At 35.1% G+C, this 25,735-nt stretch overlaps 1 protein-coding gene across 3 annotated transcripts in view; it reads right to left on the reverse strand.

The window, feature by feature from the left end:
- Positions 1 to 9,108: 9,108 nt before the first annotated feature.
- USP9X (ubiquitin specific peptidase 9 X-linked) overlaps positions 9,109 to 25,735 on the reverse strand; it is a 144,400-nt gene continuing 127,773 nt past the window's right edge. For all 3 annotated transcript variants that reach the window (XM_058184558.1, XM_058184560.1, XM_058184559.1), the window contains 9 exons: positions 23,950 to 24,175; positions 22,383 to 22,512; positions 20,816 to 21,001; positions 19,915 to 20,135; positions 17,534 to 17,622; positions 14,778 to 14,934; positions 14,291 to 14,503; positions 12,939 to 13,034; positions 9,109 to 10,689 (listed from right to left, as the gene is read on the reverse strand). In XM_058184558.1, the coding sequence (XP_058040541.1) occupies positions 10,555 to 10,689; positions 12,939 to 13,034; positions 14,291 to 14,503; positions 14,778 to 14,934; positions 17,534 to 17,622; positions 19,915 to 20,135; positions 20,816 to 21,001; positions 22,383 to 22,512; positions 23,950 to 24,175 (1,453 nt within the window). In that variant the 3' untranslated portion in view covers positions 9,109 to 10,554. The remainder of the gene's footprint in view (positions 10,690 to 12,938; positions 13,035 to 14,290; positions 14,504 to 14,777; positions 14,935 to 17,533; positions 17,623 to 19,914; positions 20,136 to 20,815; positions 21,002 to 22,382; positions 22,513 to 23,949; positions 24,176 to 25,735) is intronic.

Raw genomic sequence — 25,735 nt, forward strand, 5'->3', positions numbered from 1 at the left:
CGAGATTTCAGCGCGGAGCGCATTGATTAGTTGCCCAGCGAGGAAAGTGGCGCCCCATGGATTATAATTTTAGTATAGTTAGACCATGTATAATTGACAGATTGGATTTTATTATAGATTTTAGTTGTTATTTATTATTTTATACTAGAATTTTAAATTGTATATTTACTGTATGTTTTTATTTGTTCTGGTCTCTGGTCTAAGACTGTAATAATAAACTGATTGATTGTAGGCTTGGGAGAAAACTACTGCCACTTATCTCCACAATTCCCATCTCAGACACACCAACAGCCAAGCCTCCTACAACTGACCCCATCCCATTGGATCCACCACCTTTGGTGATTACAGAAAATGAGGTGCAAGGTCTATTTCATAGACAAAAGCCAGGAAAAGCACCAGGCTCAGACAAGATAACTTCTTCTTGCTTAAAAACTTGTGCTGACCAACTAGTCCTGATCTTCACCCATATTTTTAATAAATCACTAGAGATGTGCTATGTTCCTTCTTGCTTCAAACGCTCTACTATCATCCCAGTGCTGAAGAAACTTTCTATCAAGGAACTGAATGACTTCAGACCAGTTGCTCCAACATCTAGTTATGAAGCCATTTGAAAGGCTAGCGCAGCCCCACCTGAAAACCCTGCTGTTAGACCCCTTGCAATTTGCTTACCGAGCAAATAGATAGATAGATGATGCTGTTAATATGGCTCTGCATTACATCCTACAACATCTTGAATCTCTAAAGACTTATGCACTCTTTGTAGACTTCAGCTCAGCATTTAATACCATCATTCTAGATCAGTGGTGGGTTGCTACCAGTTCGCCCCGGATTGGGTGAACTGGTAGCGGTGGTGGCGGGAGGCTCCACCCACCTGGCCAGACGCTTCTGCGCAGAAGCGTTGTGCGCGCGCCCACAAGCAAACCAGTAGCAACGGGTTTTGAAACCCGCCCCTGTTCCAGATATTCTTCTAACTAAACTAAATTCAGCTAACTGTACCTGACCACACTTGTAAATAGATCATAAGCTTTCTAACAGACAGGAAGCAGCAGGTGAAGCTAGGCAAAATTACATGAGATACCTGTATAATTAGCATAGGGCCCACCCACAGCTGTGTGCTTTCTCCACTTCTCTTCTCTCTATATATAATGACTACATCTCAAAAGATCCCTCTGTTAAAGTACTGAAGTTTGCATATAACAGTGATTGGTCTCATTCGAGACAACAACAAATCTAGCCTTGCAACCAGAACAATCTTGAACTAAATATATTCAAAACCATAGAAATGGTGGTGGATTTTAGAAGAAACCCTCCTATACTACTGCCTCTTACAATACTAGACAACACAGTATCAACAGTAGAGTCCTTCAAGTTTCTAGGTTCTATCATATCTCAAGACTTAAAATGGAACATCATCAAAAAAGCTCAACAAAGAATGTTCTCTGTGCCAACTCAGAAAGCTCAAACTGTCCAAGGAGCTGCTGATACAGTTCTATAGAGGAATTATTGAGTCTGTCATCTGCACCTCTATAACTGTCTGGTTTGGTTCTGCAATCCAACAAGGCAAACACAGACTTCAGTGGATAATTAGAACTGCAGAAAAAACAATTGCTGCCAAGCTGCCTTCCATTGAGGATTTCTATAATGCACGAGTCAAAAAGAGGGCTGTGAAAATATCTACAGACTCCTCACATCCTGGATATAAACTGTTTCAACTTCTACCCTCAAAACGACACTATAGAACACTGCACACCAGAACAACTAGACACAATAACAGTTTTCCACTGCATGCCATCACTCTGCTAAACAAATAATTCCCTCAATCAAATCAAATCATTTTTCATGGATTTTACAGATTTTGCACCTCTAATGTTGCAATCAGCAATACTGCAAAATAAATAAACAAGGTGCAACGTTTAGAACCAACTTTATAATGATAGAGTTATCCAAAGCCTAAATCCCAGCAACACTAACTCCTAATGATAATACATAAAAAGGTTGAAGTTAGCATTTTGAAATTAACAACTTTTGAAAAAGTTAACTTTTGTTAATGATGAAAGTTGATGAATATTTGGGCTTTTTTAAAAATATCCCCTCTCTGTAGAGGAGCATAGATGATATTAATCCATACACTATTTAAATTCTAGACTCTGATTTGGATAAAGATCACTACTTTTTTATTGTTCAGCATTTCTCTAAAGGCCACCCTTAATTTCCCCCCAGAAGTTAATAGTATTGATGTAATAATATATAAATATTCAAACTTAATTATTCTGTTTTTAAAGAACTTGGACCTGCCTTCATTCTGAAGAATTCATAATTTGCTATTTCTTCATGCCCCTAGTCTCTAAGGCAGTGGTTCCCAACCTTTTCTTGTTTGAGGCACAACCTTTTCTTGTTTGAGGCACCCTTGGAAAGCCTTTCAAAAGTTCCCGGCACCCTTATAAGGAAATAGATATTTAAAATCTCCGTAGCTCAAAAGTTCCCGGCACCCTCAAAAGATCTCACGGCACCCCTTAGTGCCGCGGCACACTGGTTGGGAACCACTGCTCTAAGGTGTCACAAGAGGTAACATTAAGCTTTTTAACTTGCCAAGACCACTTCAAAAAATTCAGGACAATTATATCCAATCCTGGTATGTTTTAGTTACATTTGACCTACAACTCTATGTTCCCAGCCAGCATGATCTCAATTTGTCAGGAAATTCTGACAATTTGTCAGTTATGTCTGAAAAGGATCAGTTTAAAAAGAGCTTCTATAGAATGAAGAGAGCAAATACCATCTAAAGCAAATAACATCTAGACCAGGGGTCTCCAACCTTGGCAACTTTAATCTGGTGGACTTCAACTCCCAGAATTTCCCAGCCAGCAAAAGGAGTTGAAGTTCGCCAGGCTTAAAGTTGCCAAGGTTGGAGACCCCTGATCTAGACTAGTTTTATCACCCTCATCAATTTAGAAGATGACTCCTTTGGGGATTAATTGTAATGAACATACTGGAATATTTAATTTTCAGTTATAGATTTGGTATCACTTAACTGATTCAAATGATGTGTTATTCCAGCTAGCAAAATTTTAATTACTTTATAGTTCTATTATTTTCTTTTTGGCCCAAAAATAAGCACTAGGGCTTATTCCCCGCCTTGTACAGGAGGCCCACTTCTTTGCTTCGTGGTGGAGTAGGAGGCCATGCTGTGCGCCAGTGCCACAGCCATGTGGGGGAGCTGCCCCATGCACCCCACCCCAACTTACCTCAGGGCCCCTGCAGCCAGGCCATCCATGGTCTGACAGTTGCCTCACCTTCTGGCAGCAGCTCCAGCAGCCCCATCCAGCAGGATCCCATGTGGCTTCTAGCCCACTTCTTCTGCTTGCTCAGTGCCCCAATGGAGTAGATGGCTGAGTGATGTGCCGGTGCTGTGGCAATGAGGCAAGGCAGGGGTGGTGCTGCCCCACAAGCTCTGCACTGACTTACCTCAGAGTCCCCACAGCCAGGTCATCCATGCCCTGCCTCATGTTATGGCCGTGGTACCAGCCAGCCTCCTGCTCCATTTCACTGCAAGCAAGCAGAAGTGAGCTGATGGCCACATGGGCTTTTGCTGCATATGGATGTTGGTGTTGCCACTGCAAGGCAGGTATTGGGGCATGGATGGCCTGGCTGCAGGGGTCCGGAGGTAAGCCGGTGCAGGGCACAGGGGGCAGCTCCACCACCATCCCAGTTTGCCTCATCGCTGTGCCACTGCAAGCAACCAGATGGAATGGGTGGCTGGCTGGCTGTGCAGGCTCTTAATTAGGGCTTATATTAGGCGCACACGTAAAAATCATGCTAGAACATATTTTCAGGATAGGTCTTATTTTTGGGGAAACAGTAGCATTTTAGCCTCTTCCTAATCCAATCAGCATCTCTCAGTGCTGAGATAATACAATTCCCTTCTCAATGCAGCTTCCTGCTCCCATGCTTTCAAAAACCAGTGGAATCTGGAAGTATTTGGACGGGCAGGAAGGAAGGGTCAGGAATGGGAAATTACATTCCATGGGATCCAAAGTAGTACGCCAAATACATTGCAGACCCCATAGCCCTCCTTTCTTTTGGCATTCTTCACTGAGCTGGTCCTGTCTCAAATTGCCATTGAATAAATTCTGGAGGATTATTACTTGCTACTTGCAAATTAGAAATTACAATGTTCAAAACAGCAAAGTTTCAGTCTTTTTAGAACTATTGGTCAATAATATTGACAGCATTACCTGAACAATTTATTCCTGTTATAAAAATTTAGAATATTTAGTAAAACGCTAATAAATTTTGCTCATTTTTAAAAAATTGTATTTAAATACAAAAACAAAACATCAGAATTTAAATGTCCAGTAAAAACGTTAAAAAAGACTGATTGAGAAAGCATGTAGCATTTATAAAAAAAAAACACATTTCAATATTTAAAAATAAAAATATTGCAATATATTTTGAATAATTAGTCCCAAAGAAAGAAAAGGTTATCATACCTGTACTGAAATCATAGTCACGTTCATTGGATTTTAGTTCCAGCTCTTCACTTAAATTCCCCTATGTCCTTTGTAATGATAGAAATTCTTGTATCAGGAAAACCAATTTTACACTCACTGGACTATTAGCCTTTCTTTGGTGGGAGACAAGTCAGTGCATGTGGATAGTCAGAAGCCTGCAGATGCTGGACCTTCCTGGATGCAGCGCCCATTTGTAAGGCGACTTCAGTGGAGGGAGAAAGCCCCGGATGCAGGATAGCACTTAGCAGTAGCAATAACACTTAGACTTATATATCATTTCACAAAACTTTACAGCCCACCTCTCTAAGCGGTTTACAGAGTCAGCATATTGTCCCCAACAATCTGGGTCCTCATTTTACCGACCTTGGAAGGATGGAAGACTTGAGCCGGTGAGAATTGAATTGCCGAACTGCTGGCAGCAGCTTGCAATACTGCATTCTAACCACTGCATCACCATGGTTCAATACAAAAAAAGTATTTTACTGAGCTAAATGGTTTAGAACAGTTATTGTTCAAAAGTTACTATTTTAAGAAGTCAGTCAAACAACCATAATACTGCACTGAAAGCGACTCATTATTTTCTGAGATTCAAAAACAGACTTGAAATATTGCATTATTATTCAGAGGTAAGCTAGTATAGAAAAAAGAGGCATACAGAAACCACATATGCAGGAACAATCAGAATCTTTTAGCAGTTACAGTAATTAAAAAAAGAAAAGAAACAACAAGATACACCATGAATTTAGTGAACATTTAGCTGTTTACACTAAGAGCAACTGATGCATTTTAAAAAAGAACAAAAGGATGAACTACCAAAAAGAGCATTTTTAGAAAAACAAAACAGTAAAAATGTCATCCAGTTTGTCCCAAAAATTAATTTAGTAAAATCTTGAAAATACATTATTTTTCTTTTTAAAGAGGTCAGAAAATTAATCCATATCAAATAAATACTTTTGGTATCATTGTGACTGGTGGAAGGGGGGGGGGGGAAATAACAAAAGCTGTTTAATAGATTTTAGAATTATTATCGGATCAAGAAAAAGCAAAATGAATTAAAAGATCTATAGAAAATAAATATAATTTGCTTGGCATACAATTTGACAATTGTTCTTTATGTCAGTCAACCGACATGCCCATGACTGAGTCTCATTTTCATTATAGCAGTTGGAATTGCTACCCATCAATGACTCAGCCCATGGTAGTGCATTTCCAGGGGATATTGGGTAGAACATACATTAATGCAAATTACTCCAAACAAAGCACTTGTGACAGGTTTAAAAATCAGAAACAAAAAGAAAAAAGCCAATGCAGGTGGTAAGAGTTACTACAGTGACAGAAATTAAGAGAATTATTTACAAGTTTAGGTAACCTTGGTCAAAATGTAGATTGGATGAAGGTATAGAAGCTGACACTTCTATGTGTAACAGTTCAACATCTCTCCAAGGCTTAATAAGAGAGTCTGATGCTGAAAGAGTAACTTATCTAGTGAGCTCTCAGCAAATGAAATTCAAACAGGTAACTTCCTGATTTGTAATTGGTCTGTCCCCAAGTACATATTTTGTAATAGAGCAAGTCACCAGCGTAGGTAGTAATTTTTAGTAACCAAAAGTATTTATTTTTTAGACACCTGGAAGCCATTGTGATTCAGATCTACTTCAATACATAATTTATGTAATGTTTTGATTTGGAAAAAAAAAACTCAGTGTAAAATTCCTCACAAAATAGGAAATACCAGAAATAGCTTAATCTAATGACCAATATTCTGTAATCATGTTTAAATAATTAGACAACTGGAGAAAAGCCTAATTAATTTCAAAAATAGAAAGTTGAGAAACTAATAAGACAGAACAAGTAGATTTTATCTATTTTGTTTCAAAATTTAAAATAAGGAAAAATGTTTTTAAATGGTTCCAACCAGCCAAACAGAGTTGATAGAGCCTACAGCCAAATGTATAGCTAAAACAGGATCAACCTGGCAACTTGTAGGTGGCAACTTGCTTCTATTTACAGTATTGGGATGGATTCCTTGGGAAAAAAAAGTTGGATCTGGTAAACTAATTATGAAAGAAAATGGAAAATAGTACATTTCAGCTACCTCCTCCCCATTCCCCCCCAATAGTTTCTTAGAGGTAGAAGATAACTTTAAGATGAACAGTGTCAAACAGAGAAGAAAACTGTTCCAATTCAGATAGAGGATTCTTCTTGAGTTCAGGATAGACTGTTAGAAGAAACAGGAAGATAGAAGCCCTCTTCTGTCAGCTTTTTTCATTCTTAGGAAAGAAATCATTGCAAAACTGCAAATGTTTCAGCCAAAACATTTGATTTATGACTCAATAATATACAAATCACCACCTCAGTGGTGATACCACATGAGTATCATGAGATGGTACACATACAAGCGTGAACCTATCGTATTTTTTTTCAATTTGCCATAATCTGATTTGAGAAAAAAATGTTTGTACTTTTCTGAAGTATTTATTTCTTGCAGAAATTTGTTTTTTTGTTTTTTGTAAAATAGTTTTTAAGACTGTGAATCCTAGCACAACCTGTGCTAATAATATCCATAATGATCTATTTTATATAGCACATACATTTAGCCATATAACATTTGGTAATATTACTTTTTTTTAATAAACAGTACATGGAAATCAGTGAGTATTATTAGGATTGCCTGAAAAACAAAATCATGCTCCAATGGAACACACAGGAGTGTTATTGGGATAGTTCTTCAGATTATTCCACCTAGGGAATATGCTTTTCATGAAAGTGCAATTTCATTTAAGAATGCCTATATAGCAATGGCAAGATCATGTATTCTATAAGAAACTGTGGCAAAAGAGGGAAGAAAAACTATTTTATTCTTAACTCTACACTGACTATTTCAAATACTTACTGTTTTTAATTCACTTATGAACGAAGGACATTCAAAAGTTATCTCTATATATACACATTCTCTGTATCATTATTTCCAATTCTGTTTGAAAAGCAAAGCAAATCAATACATGCATTTCTAAAGCTAATTCTCAAAAAAAACCCTACATTATGCAATTTAAGGATTATGAGGTTTAAAATTCTATTTTGATATTTTTTTTACTTCTTGCTTGGTTTTCAGAGGTCCTTGCAATCATGCTTACCCTTATTTCCCACAACTGGTAAAGACTAGTCTAGTTTTGTTTTGATTTTAATGAATGAGGCTCCTGTGACTTTTGGCATTCAAAAGATCTTTCAAAGTGAAAATATATTAAAAAACAGCAAGCTGGAGCCATGCACATTTATTTAATTAGGTTAGAGTTTAGCAGTGAGAATACTAAAACAAAACATTTAGTATTCACTGAGCTCAGTGATAAAGAGTTATACGCATATAGAATTGGTCCTATAAAAATGAAAGCTATTTTTATAAATACATTCTGGTAAGAAATTCAAACAGGTAACTTCCTGATTTGTTATTTGCTATTTTTTTCTCTATAGCTGTTCAACTTACTTTTGTTTGAATCTTAAAATTATTTTTAAAAAGATTAACATTAGGTGAATGACTTTTCTGGAAGACAGCAGTTTCTCAGGTGTTAAAAACAAAAAAATCAGAATTCAATAATAAAAGGAAAAGTAAAACCAAACGTTTAGGCACTTTGAGGACTTAGTTTTAATGTGTGCCATCAATACTGAGGTAATAAAATTACAGTTTTGAAGCTACTGTTGCCATAACTGACAGAAGCATAAATTACTGCAAAGAACATTTTAAAAGGAACAAATCTAACATTTTGCCAAAAGCAAAAAGAATTCTCATGTTTCTGCTACCCATTGACTTCCAACCAGCCATACTCTCATACAGTTTTCTGTAAGTTTACTAGTAACAACCCTAAGCTGAACGTTTGAAAACATGTTCCCCCATGGAGGGTAAAAAACATACAGCATTGTGAACATTAAGTTCCACAATTGTGTCACACTTGTTTCTCCCCCCGCCCCAAAAGCTGAAATAATAACTACCTTGTTTTGGAAGGCAAAAAGTCTTTGAAATAACATCTAACAATAAATGCTGGACCAAGGGATTGTTTGAGGTTCTAACACAAAATCAGAGTATTATTTTGTTTAAGCTAGTACTAAATTTACCCAAATAGATGGGTAAAGCTTCAGTCAAATGTTGTTAACCAATCCAAGAAAATGCTATTAAAACATAACAAGTATATTAGAGCAAACCTGAAAAAGTAACATGAACAGTTACCTAGAATAAAAATGTATTAAGACTCTGGTTACACTAAATCCAAAAGAAATCTGTGATTTCCTCATTTTACTTATTTCAACTATAAATCCTGTTTGATAAGCAGCATTGTTTGTATTAACTTAATAAAAATACCAGAAAGCTTGTGCTCATTAAATATATATGTACATATAAAACATACAAAAATTACAAGATAGTCACATTAAGAAACTATGACAGGTTTCTTTTTTTATTCTTTGTAAAGGGTCAAATTTCTGTCCACCAAATCTCAGTGACTTTTGTTCCAGAATTCAGTATAGTGCACAGAATTCAACTACCTGTGCATTCTGTTTTGTTTTTTTTTAAAAAAAACCACACACACATACCACAGGACAAAAATGGTCTTCTTAAATCAAATTCTATTTGTGAATTCAGCAAAATAATTTCTATAAAATAAAACAGCAAATATTTAAATAGTATAGGGTGGGCTGTATCTGTTTGCAGGGGTATTTGGTTTTTTGACAGGTTCCAAAATAATTACACACATTCAAGTTACCAATTTTTAATTTAAATACAGTATTTACTGATGAGTTCCTTGAAGTCTTTAAACAAATGTTTACTCTGGAACAGAGATACCTCGGGTTTATATTTGACTAACCAGTAGTTTATTTACTTTAATCAAACCCTGCTCCTAAGGTTAAGATTTCTCTTATAATGGATATAGAGCTAAGACAATTCTTGCTTTCAAGTAGAATTGTGCATGAGCAGAAAATCAGCAAGTTAACTTGGTGCAGTGGCACTCACAAGTATTGTGTGATTTTGTTGACTTCCACTTCACTGCAGTGCAGTATAAAGGAAAGTATTAGAAGTTTTATCAAATAAGCTCTATTGAAGAAACAAAACAAGCACACCAAATACAGTCTGTTATGCTCCAGGCATCCTGGCATAGCAAAATTTGCATATTTGTTTTAAATTTTTTAATTTCCTATTACTGAAAACTAAGTGTTTTTTTTACCCCATCCAGAGACAGAACTGTCAAACATCAGATGTGAGGAACATATGTGCAACTGAAAACCATCGGCCACTTTGCCCAGCCCTCCCTTCCTGTTTTATAACCCAGGTGTCTGAAGAAAAGGGTTTAAACAGCAGTTGCCATTTTGGACAATTGAAATTTTCTTTCCTCACTGGCTACTCTAACTTGGTGTGAAGCCATGCTAAATGTTACAGCTTAACTATAGCTTCAAGTGATTAACTTAATACCAGAATGGAAAAGGCAATGGAAAAAGACCTAGAAACAAGGTATATCACCAATTTTCCACATCAACCAAGAATTAAAAGGTTACCAGTTGTTATGATGCTCATAGTAAAATGGACTCCAGTGGCAAAGAATTATATGAAAGTATTTTTTCTGGTTGACATGAAGACGCTTACTTTTTGGGTGGGGCAAGGGTAAGGAGTTGAATTGATCTAACTGCCATTAGGCAGGCAACACTGGTTGTAGAGCGCAGCAGATATATCAAGAAATTAATTGTTGTAGATCTGTGAGTCTCATTCAAGACAAAAAAAGTTTCTTGTTTAAGAATTAACAGTCAAACATTAATATACTATATACACCTTTGCCATTTACACATTAGCATCAGGCCATTTATTACAAAACACTATACACTTTCCACTGCAGGCAGGTTATATATTGACAGCAATTTTCTGCAGATAAGACAGTGAATAGACTCTTCACTCCATGTTGATTAGGAATAGTTTTTCTAAATATCAGCCAGACACAGAGAAAAGTTGGATTGTAAGGCCTGGGTGCACAGTCTTGATGGAGCAAGTTAATTATGTGCATTTTCACTATTCTTTTGTCTGAGGTGGTGAAACTTCTTCACTGCCTTCATAATTTTCTTGTGCTCGTTGGCCAGTTCGCTGAGGATTGTTCATATGGTGTGCTGCAGGGCCTGTATATGGTTGACCATGCACATGGTTATTCTGCAAGAAAGAAAATACATTTTAAGAACAATTATTTGACTTTCTTTACTTAAATTGTTGCTTGGTGGATTAGTTCATAACAGTCTAGATCTGTGATGGCGAACCTAGGCCAGCTGATTTTCGGGCCTTCTGGGCCCACCGGAAGTAGGGAAACAGGCAGTTTCTTGCCTGCAGGAGGGTGGGGAAGGCTGTTTTCACCCTCCCCAGGCTCCTAGAGAGGCTCTGGAGCCTGAGAAGAACAAACAACGGGCCTACCATACCATTGTGTGCCAAAAGCGTGGGGAGCGTGGGGATGTTGTGCGTGAGGGGCGCATAGAATTTTGGGTGTGGGCATGCCCGCGCGACCCCCTGCTTTTGGCACGCAATGGCAAAAAGGTTACCCATCACTGGTCTAGATTAAAACTTACCTGTTAACAATAAGACACAAAATAATTTATGAAATCAAAATATCAAATCACTGTTTAACTATATGCAAGAACTGAAGAAAAATACAGATGCTATTCAATCAATATAAACAAACAGCTGGGGAAGGAAGGGAAGAATATTCAGAATTGAAATGGAGAGAAAGTAGTAGCATTATTTATTAAAGAAATCTGTCATTAATTTTTTTGCCCCTAAGATACCATAGTCTTTGAGTCAAACACAGTAAAATAATTTAAATCATATGTATTAACTAAATTAATTTTAAAAAATTGTATATAATAATGTAATATAATCTGGGATCAATTATAACCTAAAATTGAAATAAAAATTAGTCATTGTGCAAGTTTGGAAAAGAGAAAAGCAATCTCTTGAGAATAAACCATATATTTACCGATAAGGGAAGTGATGAATAAAACATGGTCAATTTTGTGACAACTAGCTCTACATCTAGAGACATCAGTAAGGAAAGCAAAATGAAGGGAAATAAGCAGGAACTAATACTAATCAAGTTAACAAATAGGTTAATGAAGAGAAAACAAACAATGCAATTATTATAACATAATTCATATCAAATAACATGATTTTACATTTGCAGAGAGAGTATGGTATTTTAGCAGCATATAACATTTAAGAGATTAATTTTATATACATTTCTTTCCTTCATGTCTGTTAAGAAAACTGAAAATTCAAAATCCACCATACAAACTATTCTTGAACTATTTCAGATAACCTTGCAAATGAACTGTAGAAACAGATCAGTGCTGACTGAAGCATAAACCTTAGCCTGGGCCCAACTCTAGACTAAGACTAAGAAGGTACAGATCTACAGGCACCAAGTTGAAAAACGCAGTAAAAAGGCGAAAAGAAATAAAGGCACACTCTTGAGCGTTTAGTATACTTTCCCAGTGTAATAGGATGAAGTTGGAGAAAAGAAAAAAAATGTCTGGGGCTAAAAAATAAGTGTTATTTTTCCTCAAAAACTTGAAGAAAAAAAAGAAGAGTGCCTTTTTGAAATTTCTAAGAAAACTGGAAGATGAGCCAAACCAGGAGGCGCCGGATTATGACTTTGTATTGTGGTTTATCAGCCGCTGGCACCTCTAGCTGCTGAATCAGATGGAGGCGGTGGAGTGGGAGTCAAGGCCAGCATCAAGGCAATCATAGCGAGAGGGAATGGAGCTGTCAGAGATAGAGACAGAGATGGAGCATGGGCCATCCATCAGTCTCCAGATGGAGAGTCAACAGCCCCAAGATCTGGAGGTGGCTGATGAGGAAGAGGAGGAACAGCTGGGTCCTGTGCCTGATGCACAGATGCGCAGAAGGCAGAGGAGAACAGCTGGAAGCTATGGGGCACTTCTCGGGACGAAAGAGCCACTGCTGCTAGCTAAGCCTCACCCTAGCTCTGGGGATAAAAGACAGGGGGCGGAGACGAATAGATATGGCAGACCTATTCCTTGCCTAGGCACCAAAGTATCTAGGGCTGACCCTGACATCAGTACTATGTTTGGCAATCAGGAGCTAACATATGTTTACCAGCAATTTCTGCAAGCTACAGCTTATATAATCAAACTGATTTGAGAATTATAGACTAAAACTTTTGGAATGGGCTAATTGTCTTCTATTATTAGCAGTAATTTTATGAAAAATGTACATATAGTTTTAGATATATTGAGGCATTTAGACTTGCTTTGTAAAATTGCCCTGCAAGCACCAAAAAATGTTCGCAGTGTCCAAAAGGCTGGCTGTGATTAGAAAGAAAGAGATGGAATTGCCGTTCTTTGATGCTATAGTGAAGTAACAAATTCTCTTTAAGATTTATCTCTGTTTACCTGTTGATATTGGGTGCCAGGTGAATGGGGATACAATGGAGCATCTTCTGGTGGAGAAGATTCATGCTCATCAGGAGCATCTGGATCATCTGGTTCCTAGAAATGAAATCCACTCCATTAAAAAATTGGCAAAATATTTTATTTATTTCTTTTTTATTTAAAAATGATTATTTTCCTACACGTTTGTTAAGCTGACACAGTACAGACATTTTAACTCATAGATCTAATAATTTTTAAATTACCAAATATAGAACCAAGTCATTCCATTTTTGTACATGATCACTCTCAAAGTGAATTTTATATGTATGTACTTAACATCTTGGTATATTAACATCTGCAATCCTCTTGCCACTAATCTATGACCCATAGAAACATCATTCTACTAGTGTTATGTTTTTGTCATCTACATTTTCTTCATTGTGAGGTTCTGTACTGTACAATAGAGTCCTTCTAATAAAGAAGAAAATAGAAAATGCATATTCTGCCTCTCACTACATTTGCAGGGCTCTGTTCCACTGGAATTACACCTGTTTTGACTATGCTGACTTTTGCCCTATCATCTATTCTAGCAAGAATATACAATACTCACTTATTTTAGTGAGCTTCAAACAACTAGATATAATTCAATATTTATTGATTATTAATAAGTCAAAAAATGTTTGCTTAAATGGATTATTTTCACATTGACTATGCATATGCAGCACTGGAATAAGAAAGGGTCAGGTCAGAACTTCTAATGGTTGCTGAATTAGTTTTTGAGTGGAATATTAAGTCCAATGCACTGATTTTGGCTTTAAATAAAAGTGTGTGATATAGGACTACTCCATGGTAAACTGGATTTTTATTGTGAAAAGAAAATAATCAAAGTTAAAAACTTTGAACTCTACTATGGCTTAATTTGTAGTATGGAGAAATCTTGATAAAAATCAAAGAAATAAAAATCTGCAAATTTAGAGAACAACTGATGCTTAAAGTTAAGAGTAAACTTGGAAAAGAATGGAAATATAAGATTTAGTGACCTCCCTTTTTATGTAGGCTTTTTTCCTCAATATGTTGTACCAAGGGAAAATAGCATCTTGGTATAATGTAGCCTTTAATATTAATATTAATATTTTCTATCCAGTGTTAACATGCAGGTCATCAGCTCTTTTTCAAGATTTAACCCAATCAAAATAACTTCATTAACTTACTGCATAAAGAAACTATAATTTTCTGGTTTTAAAAGCTCATATTAAAGTGTAATATCAAAATATCAATCCATATATCTATTATATAAGCTATAATTCTATTAAGAATTTTGTGATAGATTATCTGTGTACCAATGAATTTCTAAATAAAGTTAGATTTCTCACCTCTTCAGGGCACAGTTCACAAGCCTTTGCAAGAGTCATTCTTGCACTGTGAGATCTCTCCAGAAAATAACCATTTGATGTTTCATTACTCTGTACTGGTGGAGACCAGTTATTGTATGTATACTGTGGGTTGCCAGTGTAAGGCCTACGTTCTAGCTCATCTCCAAGCCACTCTACTGCCCAGGTCCATTTTCTCTTCAAATCTCCATTACTCTGTAGAGATAAAATGAAGCCATTTCATATTTGAAGAATTATTCCAACTCTTCCATTCCATTCAGCTTTTAATATAATGTATTGCTTGTTGCTCATGACTGAGAATTAAAGAAATACTAAAAATGGTCTTTCTATGGGGATGCAGGATTTCACTAAAATAATAACTTGATTAAGCTAGTTTATTCTGCTGAGAATTCAGTTGTGACCAAAAAAGCTTCCATCAATCCATCGTTTTTTTCAGTGAGCACCACACAAACAATATCGAAACAATTACCTGTAAAATTTGATACGCCACAGGACAGTTGCTGAAGAGAGCCACCATACATTTTATACACTGGTAAGCCCTTTTTTGATAATGGTTCTTGGATCGTTGAATGGTATCAAACAACCCATCACGATCATCTGGAATTCCTTTAAGTGCATTGTGAATCCTTAGGGAAGCCAAACAAATCAAAAGATCAGAATTTCACAAAGGCTGAAAATCTATGTAACTGTGTCTGTTATAAACTGTGTCCAGCTACTCATTTCGGTAGACCCAGTGTTGTTGTTATTTCACAAAGAAAGAACTGATATTCAGCAAAAGCAAATTTATGCTAATTTCTCTTTATAACAATTTTTTCATTAATACTCTGAGCTACAAAAGAAGGAAGGACTCAATAAAATCACCTTTCCTCACTCTTCTGGGTTTTGTTTTAAAAAATAGCAAGCAGCTTTGTAATTAAACATAGTGGATGAGTATCACTTTCTTAATATTAGCAGAAACTTCTGTTATATAATAAGTAAAAGAGAACACAGAATATATTGGAAGATAATAACAGAGGGCCAAATTTTAGAAGCAACAAAAATCATAATGCTTGTACCTTTAATATCTGAAACTGTAACTAATATTGATAGAATATCCACCTACCTATAATCATTAAATCATCTAAATAGCAGAATGTTAAATATTTATTATATAAATATCATTGTGCTGAAATAGTACTCTATTAAAAATGAGAAGATGGAGCAATGTAAGTTCTATATAGCTAGATTTAATGATATGTTAAAGGATTGAGCTAATTCTATCCTACTGCTTTATGGATGTATAATTTAATTACTCTTTTGTATATTCTTTATTACACCATGTGCACAATTATTAGGCAAGTTAATATTTTGACCATACCATCCTTTGTATGCATATTTTCCACCTCCAAGCTGTATAAACATAAATGCTTAGTGGATATAAGCAGATCAGGTGATCAGTATACCTGTGTAATGAGGGATGGTGTGGCCTAAGGGGATCAACACCCTATATCAAGGTGTGCATAATTATTAGGCAGCTTCTTTTCCTCAGGCAAAATGGGCTAAAAAAGAGATTTAACTGACTGACTCTGAAAAGTCAGTAATTGTAAAAAGTCTTTCAGAGGCACTCTTGAAATTGCTAAGATATTGGGGTGTGACCACAGAATCATCAAACTTTTGTTGCAAATAGTCAACAGGATCGCAATAAACGTCTTGAGAAAAAAAGGCACATTAACTGCCAAAGATTTGAGAAGAATCAAATGTGAAGTTACCAGGAATCCATTATCCTCCAGTCATATTCCAGAACTGCAACCTATCTGGAGTGCCCAAAAGTACAAGGTGTTCAGTGCTCAGAGACATGGCCAAGGTAAGGAAGGCTGAAACTCAACCACCACTGAACAAGATACATACGCTGAAAGGGTTAGACTGGCCAAGAAATATCTGAAGAAAGTTTTTTCAAAGGTTTTATAGACAGATGAGATGAGAGTGACTCTTGACGGACCAGATGGATGGGCCCGTGGCTGGATCAGTAACGGGCCCAGAGCTCCACTTCGACTCAAGACAGCAGCAAGGTGGAGATGGGGTACTGGTATGGGCTGGTATTTTGGAAGATGAGCTAGTTGGACATTTTCGGGTTGAAGATGGACTCAAAATCAACTCCCAAACCTACTGCCAGTTTTTAAAAGACACTTTCTTCAAGCAATGGTACAGGAAAAAATCTGCATCTTTCAAGACCAGCATGATTTTTATGCAGGACAATGCTCCATTGCATGCATCAAAGTACTCCACTGTGTTGCTAGCCAGTAAAGGCCTTAAAGATAAAAGAATAATGACATGCCCCCGCCCTTCCTCACCTGACCTAAACCTGAGAATTTGTGGTTCCTTCTTAAATGGGAGATTTACAGTGAAGGAAAACAGTACACCTCTCTGAACAGTGTGTGGGAGACTGTGGTTACTGCTGCACAAAAAGTTGATCGTCAACAGATCAAAAACTGACTGTTATTGAAAAGAAGGGTGGCTATATTGGTCACTGATTTTTTATTTTGAAATGTCAGAAATGTTTATTTGTACATTTTGAGTTGTTTGTTTATTATTCCCAAGTTAAATGCAAATAAACAAGTGAGATGGACAATTTTTCCTTTTTCATTTAGTTGCATAATAATTCTGCACACTAATAGCTGTCCAATAATTGTGCACACATATTCTCATAAAAATCCAAAACCTCATTTTTACTTTCTTAAATATTCAGGTTTGAGGTTTATTAATATTTTGGATTGACCGAGAGCAATGTAGTTGTTCAATAATAAAATTAATCCTCCAAAATACAGATTGCCTAATAATTGTGCATAAAGTGTATATTAGCAATGCTATATTTTCAGTTTCACTTTGATAAATCTTTAGTTATTATACCTTACCAATAAAATATTTAAATGTCAGGAAGAAGAAGAAACAAATTTTGTCTTAGAAATATAATTATCCATTCCATCCCCCGTGTACAAATGCATATATAAATTTCAAATCGGTCATTCAAACTTGGTCTGACTTTGAATAAATCCCATCCAATTATTGACTGGTCCTTTTTCTGGGGCAATAGTGTGCCCCATCGTCATTTGAATATCTCTTGCTCAAATACATGATTTACATTGTTACAGAAGTAGAATTTGCATTTGTTAGGCAACTTAATAATTAGTTTTAGGCTTCTAGTAGATTTTCAAAGAGAAGAAAAGACCAAGAATCTCAAATGCTAACCTGTGAGTCTGCCAAGAATCCTCAATTAGTAAGATTTGGAGAAGCAGATCCAAATAAGGTCGAAGTTCATATGTGTAAGAATAAGCAACCTTGAAAGGAAAATATTTACATACAACTTTTGATAATTCAAACGTATATCACAAATAATATATATCATGAATTAATATTATGAACCTTTTTAGGCCATAACAAACTATTGGGAAAATGCTTTTAAATAAGATTTTATAATTAAATGATTAATTACTCTTCATGTACATATGTCTATGAGTCTAGGTATGTATGTCCATGTGTAATCTCGTTTGTGTGTGTGCGTAAAAATCACTGAACTTTAGAAACGTTCTTTATTAGAATAAAAATACTAAAAACACACAAATATTTTCCAAAGTTTTATGCTTTCCCACTAGATTAATTCACGTTAATATCAAATCAATTATCAAAAATTTGGGGAAATCTATTTTTCCTTCTCCTATTCATATTCTAGTTCTACTAATACATGACTACAGCTTCTGATTTTAGAAAGCCATTAAAATAAAATATAGAACAAGCAACTTGTGAGTCTACTGTACTGCAATACCAAACCAAGAACTGCAGCTACATTGCAGCTAATTGTGGTTTTGGTTTTGTTTTGACACTACAGTCAAACTTTGATTTATATGACTGATTGAGAAGGGAAGGTCACCATTATTTACAAATATGCATTATATATAAAGGTTCATTATTACAGCAATTTAGCTCATGTGTATGAAGATACCATAATGAAAAGTTGTATCATTTTAATGCATAACATTTATGTCATAATTTCATTATACAAATTAAGTAAGTCACTGTGGAAATATGGTCTATTTCATGTAAAATCGTTTGTTAACTGAGTTTTGCCATATAGTGTGAATTAAACTGCCTGAAAACTATTTATGAATTGCTTCCCATGCATAAAAGTTGCTTCTTCAAGAGTAAAAATCAGTCCTTAAAGTTCAGTGCGATAAAAGATATAAACAAAACCAATTCCTGTGAGCTGGTTCAGAAACTTCAATTCTGCTATTAATTAACATAACATAACAACAGAGTTGGAAGGGACCTTGGAGGCCTTCTAGTCCAACCCCCTGCCCAGGCAGGAAACCCTACACCATCTCAGTCAGATGGTTATCCAACATGATTGCTTATTTGTAGCCTATGACTAACAACACTTAGTGATAGTCATAGACTACAAATAAGCAATCAGGAAACAACATCAATATAAAGCATAAGGATACAAGCAACAAAGTTACAGTCATACAGTCATAACTGGAAGGAGGTGAGTGATGGGAACGATGAGAAGATTAATAGTAGTGCAGATTTAGTCAACAGTTTGACAGTGTTGAGGAAATTATTTGTTTAGCAGAGTGATGGCGTTCGGGAAAAAACTGTTCTTGTGTCTAGTTGTTCTGGTGTACAGTGTTCTATAGCGTCATTTTGAGGGTAGGAGTTGAAACAGTTTATGTCCAGGATGTGAGGGGTCTGTAAATATTTTCACAGCCCACTTTTTGACTCGTGCGGTATACAGATCCTCAATGGAAGGCAGGTTGGTAGCAATTGTTTTTTCTGCAGTTCTAATTATCCTAATTTGGCTGCCTGCTAATGTGTAACCCTTTGGAGCTTTTCCATCTGGTTTACTTTTAGAAGTATTGACTTCTGTTGATGGTTCATTACAACTCTATCCCTCTCACCTCTGATTCCCTATAACTTCCATCAACTGTGCATCTCCATACTTGTTTCCTAACTTCTGATATAGCTTTCTGTGTTCAGCACCAGTACCTTTCAGTGTTGTTTTAATCTTTACTGCCATTCCTTCCTGATTCACTCAGTTTATATTCTTTTATTTCCATTAAAGACCTACTTTCTGTACAGAGGAAGTGCATCTATATTATAAGGTGCTTAGGAAACCTTTCCAACCTGGCAGACATTATTATTATTGCTGTTGCTACATCTATATTAATTGTACCAATATATTTCATATTGTGTATGCTGACCTACGTATTTTTAGTGTCCCCCCCCTTTCAAAATACCTAGGGCAAATACAATATAATCATAATCTTATGCATCTAATGACTGAGAGTAATAGTGAAGAAGCATTTATAATAGTGATGATAGTAAAAGATACAACAATTTCACAATTTTTTAAAAAATTGCACATTGAAAACTATTAAAATAAAGGTAGGAACACAGAAAAACAATAACAAGGAGTTAATTACTTGTTTTAATATGCTAGAGCCATTTTGTTTGGAAATATATTTGAGATATGGGATGCAAATATTTTATATGGATATGAATCAAACTGTACATATATCAGTAACAATGATATGACAAAGCCATTTCCATAGGATACACTTCTTTTTTGCTTTTACCTGCCAAAGTAATTCACTGAGAACTGTAGATGAAAACTGAGGATTTTCCCAACAGCAGAAACGAAGTAGTTTGATAGTCTCTTCTGAATTACTACAATCTTCTATAATTTTTTTCACATAACTGGTCCGCACAAACAAAATGTCCGCCACATTTTGCTGCAGTGCCATTATTGGTTGTGATAAATTAGGATCACCATATGGATTGCTAAGTGGAGGATTACCTAAAATAAGTATGCAGCACTTTATTTTTTGCTCTTAATGATATATATTAATAACATCAAATTCTAAAACCCATGCTAATGCACAAAAATATGTATCTCCTGTTTAACAGAAAAGTCGTGTATAGACGTAAACAACTGTATTAAAACAACAGTAAAAGGAAGTTTTATCTATCACTTGCATCAATTTCTGTTTTACTAGCAAATTTAATAATAGAATTTTCTTTAAAAGTATAATTCAAATTATGACGAAATTAACACAATGAAGCTGGTGTTAAAGTAAAAGCTAGTACTTCTTCTAAGGACAGAATGCAGTCCACGATTCTAAGTGGAAGTATTCACCAAAAGCATGGTTGTACAATGCAATCAACTCTAGAAACTAAAATTTCCATTTTCTACTTCAAACTGATCATGCTGTTTCTGAAGAAAGCCTGATCACTCTTACCTCTTTATCAGTACAGAATATACATCATTCTATAAAAATATTGATCTAACATATTCAGTAAGATCTAACAGTAATGAAATTTCTTATGCATAACAGCCGATTTAAATTTCTCATTATTTAAATTTCTCATCTAAATTTCTCATTATTAAATCTATTAGAAACATAGCAAAGTTTATCCAAATTCCATCACACAGTTTTCATACTAAATACATTCTTTTAATAAACTGCAAAATAGTACCATTAATAGAAGACTGCATTCGTGATGCCACATTGCAACAGCGGATTAGTTGGGACACCACAGTATATAGTTTGCCCAATTCAGCATACTGGTATTTGATTGGAGGACCTGGGCCTTCATCCAGTGCCACAAGCATAAATGTTGCAGGGACATTTAATTTTAAAAGTTGTGTTTTTTCTGCTACACCTAAATGGAAAGGTGACAAAAGGGAAAAATCATTAGGAATCTAATTATATTTTATCAAAATATTATCTACAAAAATTCATACATATCATAATTCAATCACCGGATCATGTCTGGGGAAAAAATGGAAATGTGAATATAAGCAGACAGCAACATCTACCTGACCCTAGTAGATTCCAAAAAAGCATGATCAAATCTAATTAGCATTTAAATGAAGACAACATGGAAATCTGAAAACTATCTATTAAGAATGTCATGTCAGGAAAACATCCCAAAAGAAATAAATTGCAAACTACTTCCATGCATATGTCATGAAATTAAATACATCCACAAAAATTCAATCTCTGCAGGTATGCCTCACAACCAGTAAATCATTTAAATCAGGAAACAAATTTTCTTATTCAATAAGATACAATAGAGTGTTCAGGTGCAGAAGATCATGTCCATATGTGAAGGTTCAAGGTTCTTTATTCCGTTCTCTCCAAGTTTCCTAACTTTTTTGCTTCTCCTTCATTAAAAGAAGTATCCAGTTAGTGCATTTTACCAATAAAACACCAAATTTTACCAATTTTTATGCTTGCATAAAAACTGAATAATAATAATACATCCTTGGTTTGGACTTGAATTATTAAGTTTCCATCAATCTTAGGCTGAGAATCTAACTACAGATTATCCACACATAATAATTTATTAAATTTATACACCACCAAACTTTCAGTGACTATGCGATTTACAATTCTTAAAACATAAAAAAATAAGATAGAAGTCATAAAAACAGCTTAAGATAAAAATAAGACAATGGCAGAGGGGAACAGAACTCAGTATCTATTGCCCTCTCCAAAGGCTTGAGTGAAGAGCCAGGACTTTAAAGCCCTTTGAAATCCCAGAAGGGTGGATGCCATTTAAATTTTGAGGGGGGGGGGGAGGAGAAGGAGGATGGGACCTTTTTCCATAAGGTAGCATTGTTATAGAGGAGATGTGCTTCCAGGATCCTAATAGGTGGCATTGTTTATAATCAGTGCAACTTCGAGTGTGCCAGTTCTGACAGATCTTTTTTCTCCACCTTTAAAGTTTAGAAAACGTTTAATTCTCCCTCTAGCCTTGGATTCAAATGTACAATGGTAATACATATTTCAAAGAAAACTCCCAATTACTGATTTTTTCACTGAAGAATTGGAGGGAATTTCCAGAAGATAACTTAAAACCAGTTTTCATTGTAAAAGAGTTTCTGCAACACCTAATGGGCTATATAAAAAATTGCATGAACCTTTAAATGAGATTGGATTATTTCAAAGGGAAGGGAAACAGGGAATAATATGGCATAATGAAATGAAATTATCTGAACATTTAGTTTAATTGCTTTTAGAAAGAAACAGAAAATTACCTAAGTTGGCATACATCACGAACAAATTGAAATATTGTTGCAAATGACGTCCATGCTCAGACACTTCCCTTCTAAGAAGATTCAGCACAGCTCTTAACAAATGGTCACTCAAACTTAAATTGTCATATGCCTATAAAAATGAGGCAAGTTAATTTTTTATTTACAGGCTAATTATATTAGAACATAAATTACAGTTTTATTAAATCTTTTTAAGGGACCAACTGGACTAGGAACAAATCTCAAATCATAATGTAATGAAAGCGCAAATTAACTATTTTATACTGCTGGGAAGATCTAGTGTAATGTATATATACTGTATGCATATAAAGTAGACAAATAATAATAATTGTCTGACCAACTATAATCAAACAACATCTGATTATCTCAGGTCCTTAGCAAAGTCTTGATAGATGGATAAAAAGCCAAATTTAGTTTAAACATCTGGCTAACTGGACAACCAACCACAATAATGATGATAATAACATTCCACCTCTTTATCATCACACACACACACACACCCCAAATATATATTTGTATATTTGGTTAACTCAAGGCAGCCAACCTAGCTACAAATAGCTCTCGATGTACGACCACAATTGAGCCCAAAATTTCCATGCGAAACAATGCAGTTGTTAAGTGAGTTAAGTTGTTAAGCAAATCGCTGCAGTTAAGTGAATTGTGCGTTCATTACATAAATTTGGCCTCCCCCATTGACTTTATTGTTGGGAGCTGGCTGGGAAGGTTATAAATGGTGATCACATGACCTGGGACAGTCCAACTATGATAAAATACATTCCAACTGCCAAGTGCCCAAATTTTGATCATGTGACCACTGAGAAAATGCAATGGTCATAAATGTGAAAAATATAAAGCCATTTTTTTCCAGTACTATTGTAACTTTGAACAGTCACTAAACAATTGGTTGTAAGTTGAGGACTATCTGTAATAGTCCTGCCTTCTATTTTCCCCACAACTTAAGTGATTATCTCTTCCTTTCCAAGCTAAATCAGTTAAATATGAAGCAGATATCAACTACCAGTAATATTCAGGAAGTTAATATAGGTAATTCTTGACTTACAACCACAACTGAGCCCATTTCTGTTGCTAAGCAAGATATTTGTTAAGTGAGTTTTGCCAATTTTATGACCTTTCTTGCCACAGTTGTTAAGTGAATCACTGCAGTTGGTAAGTTGATAATATGGTTGTTAAGTGAATCTGGCTTTCTCATTGACTTTGCTTGTCAGAAGGTTTCAAAAGGGGATCACATGACCCTGGGACAATGCAACTGTCAAATATGAGTCAGTTGCCAAGCATCTGAATTTTAATCATATAACCATGGGGATGCTACAATAGTTATAAGTGTGGAAAAATGGCCATAAATAACCTTTTTCTGTGCCATTGTAACTTTGAACGGTCACTAAATGAAGAGTTGACTACCTATATAAGGACTACCTATATAAGCACTACCTATATAAGCAACATGAATTCATAAATCGTTAACCAACTACGATGCTTTATGCTATTGTATATAAACTAGTTTTTTTCATATTGCATTTTGGTTGCATACCTGACTAGAAGGTCCAGGTGAAGCAAAAGGAGAAGGACATGGTCCATCTTGTAATGAAAAGTGTGCAATAAATACTATCAATTTTGCAAATGCTCCTCTTACTTCAGCACTAGGGCATTCCAAAAGATATTCAGAGAAGCGATTTGAAACATTGAAAAGTACATTGTGTGCAAACCAAAAACGAACGTTCTTGCTATGACGAAGGAGAATGCATAAAGCATCATACCTGAAAAAATATTTAAAAGATATCAATTTCCAGAATATTGAACTATACATATGAAATATAGTTAATTGCTAATAATAAAAGTAATCAATATTATTAAGGCATACTAAATATATCAAGGATATAGAATTAATATTATAGAAAATTTGTACTATAGAAGATTTCCTGCTTCTTTTCCTAAAATCCTTCACATTTCCTTTGCTCCTTTCCAGTTTTCTTGTGTTACATTCACTTTGCTAATTATGTTTTAACAATAACCATAATTCCTATTTAACAAATTTTCTTAAGCATCTTCAAACTCTTGCTTGCATTAACTGTGTTTAGTTCTGTTTTAAGAAACCAAAACTAGAACCTCTGATGGCAGTTAGAATCAAATTCAAAAGAGCCACATTTCAATCTGTATATCATCAGATACAGCTGTTCAAATGATAGGCAGTTTATTTTGAAGCAGATAATATTCAAGTTGCTGATCATGTCAATTGATGATGGCAAATTCTTCTTACTATATTTGCTAATTGTTATGAAGCTTTGGCTACATCCTGCTGGAATCATATGGCAATTAAAATATTAGTTTCTTTTGTTTACATCTATGAACCACTAGAGCAAATAGCAGAGATAAGGGAAAGATTCTTTATACAGTGTCATTCAATGTGTCTCTTATCTGGCTTGTTAATAAAACGAGTCTCTCGGTTTAAGTGATAAAAGGAAAGTCTGTGCATACACTCTTTCAATGTTGTTTAGATGGAAACACAGCTTCCTTATTCTATATATTTCTTAATCTATCTTTTACTTCAATTGTAATAAATGTCTCTCAGCATTCATTGATAGCTGGGCTAAGTCTATACACTGCAGTCAAGTTTATTATAATTATGATCCAGATTTAAAAAAAAACATAACACATGGTATTTAATGAATCATTTTATATTGTTTACACCTGATAAACCACAAGTTTAACAAGCTCAGCAGACTCAAACAATTTGTGGCTTATATAGAAAACAAATTTTGAACAAAGCACAGATTTTATATTATGATAATAGATTTATGAATAGACAAATATTGGATTATTTAAACATAAATGGGATTATTGATGAGAAACCTGTTCTTTCACACAAAATAAAATGGATTAACAAAAAGAGTATTTTCTGTTTATATATTGGTTGATACAAGTTGGATGAAAAATAAGTAGGGGAACTATTTCAACAGCCAAATTTAAATCAATCCTGTATTATGCTATCAATCAAATACAAATAAAACAGATAAAAGTAAAAAATAGAACTAAAATAAAAAGAAACTAATACAATTTAGTACATATAGAGGCATGGAACTGAATAATCAAGAAAGATATAATTAAACAATGGTCAGATAGGAGAAGTAACAAATGGAAATCATGTTTTTTTCCAGACAATTTATTCAGGTTAAGGCAGATAAAATATTCTGGCATTCCCATTGTTAAAGCACTTGCAGAGAAGCAAGCTTTTATTCATGGCCAAAAGGAAAGGAGTGAAACAGACAGACTGGGAAAGAATACTCCAAAAGCTGCCAATTCATGAAGCCCAGAAATGC

Source organism: Ahaetulla prasina, chromosome 5, assembly GCF_028640845.1.
Source record: "Ahaetulla prasina isolate Xishuangbanna chromosome 5, ASM2864084v1, whole genome shotgun sequence".
Taxonomy (NCBI): domain Eukaryota; kingdom Metazoa; phylum Chordata; class Lepidosauria; order Squamata; family Colubridae; genus Ahaetulla; species Ahaetulla prasina.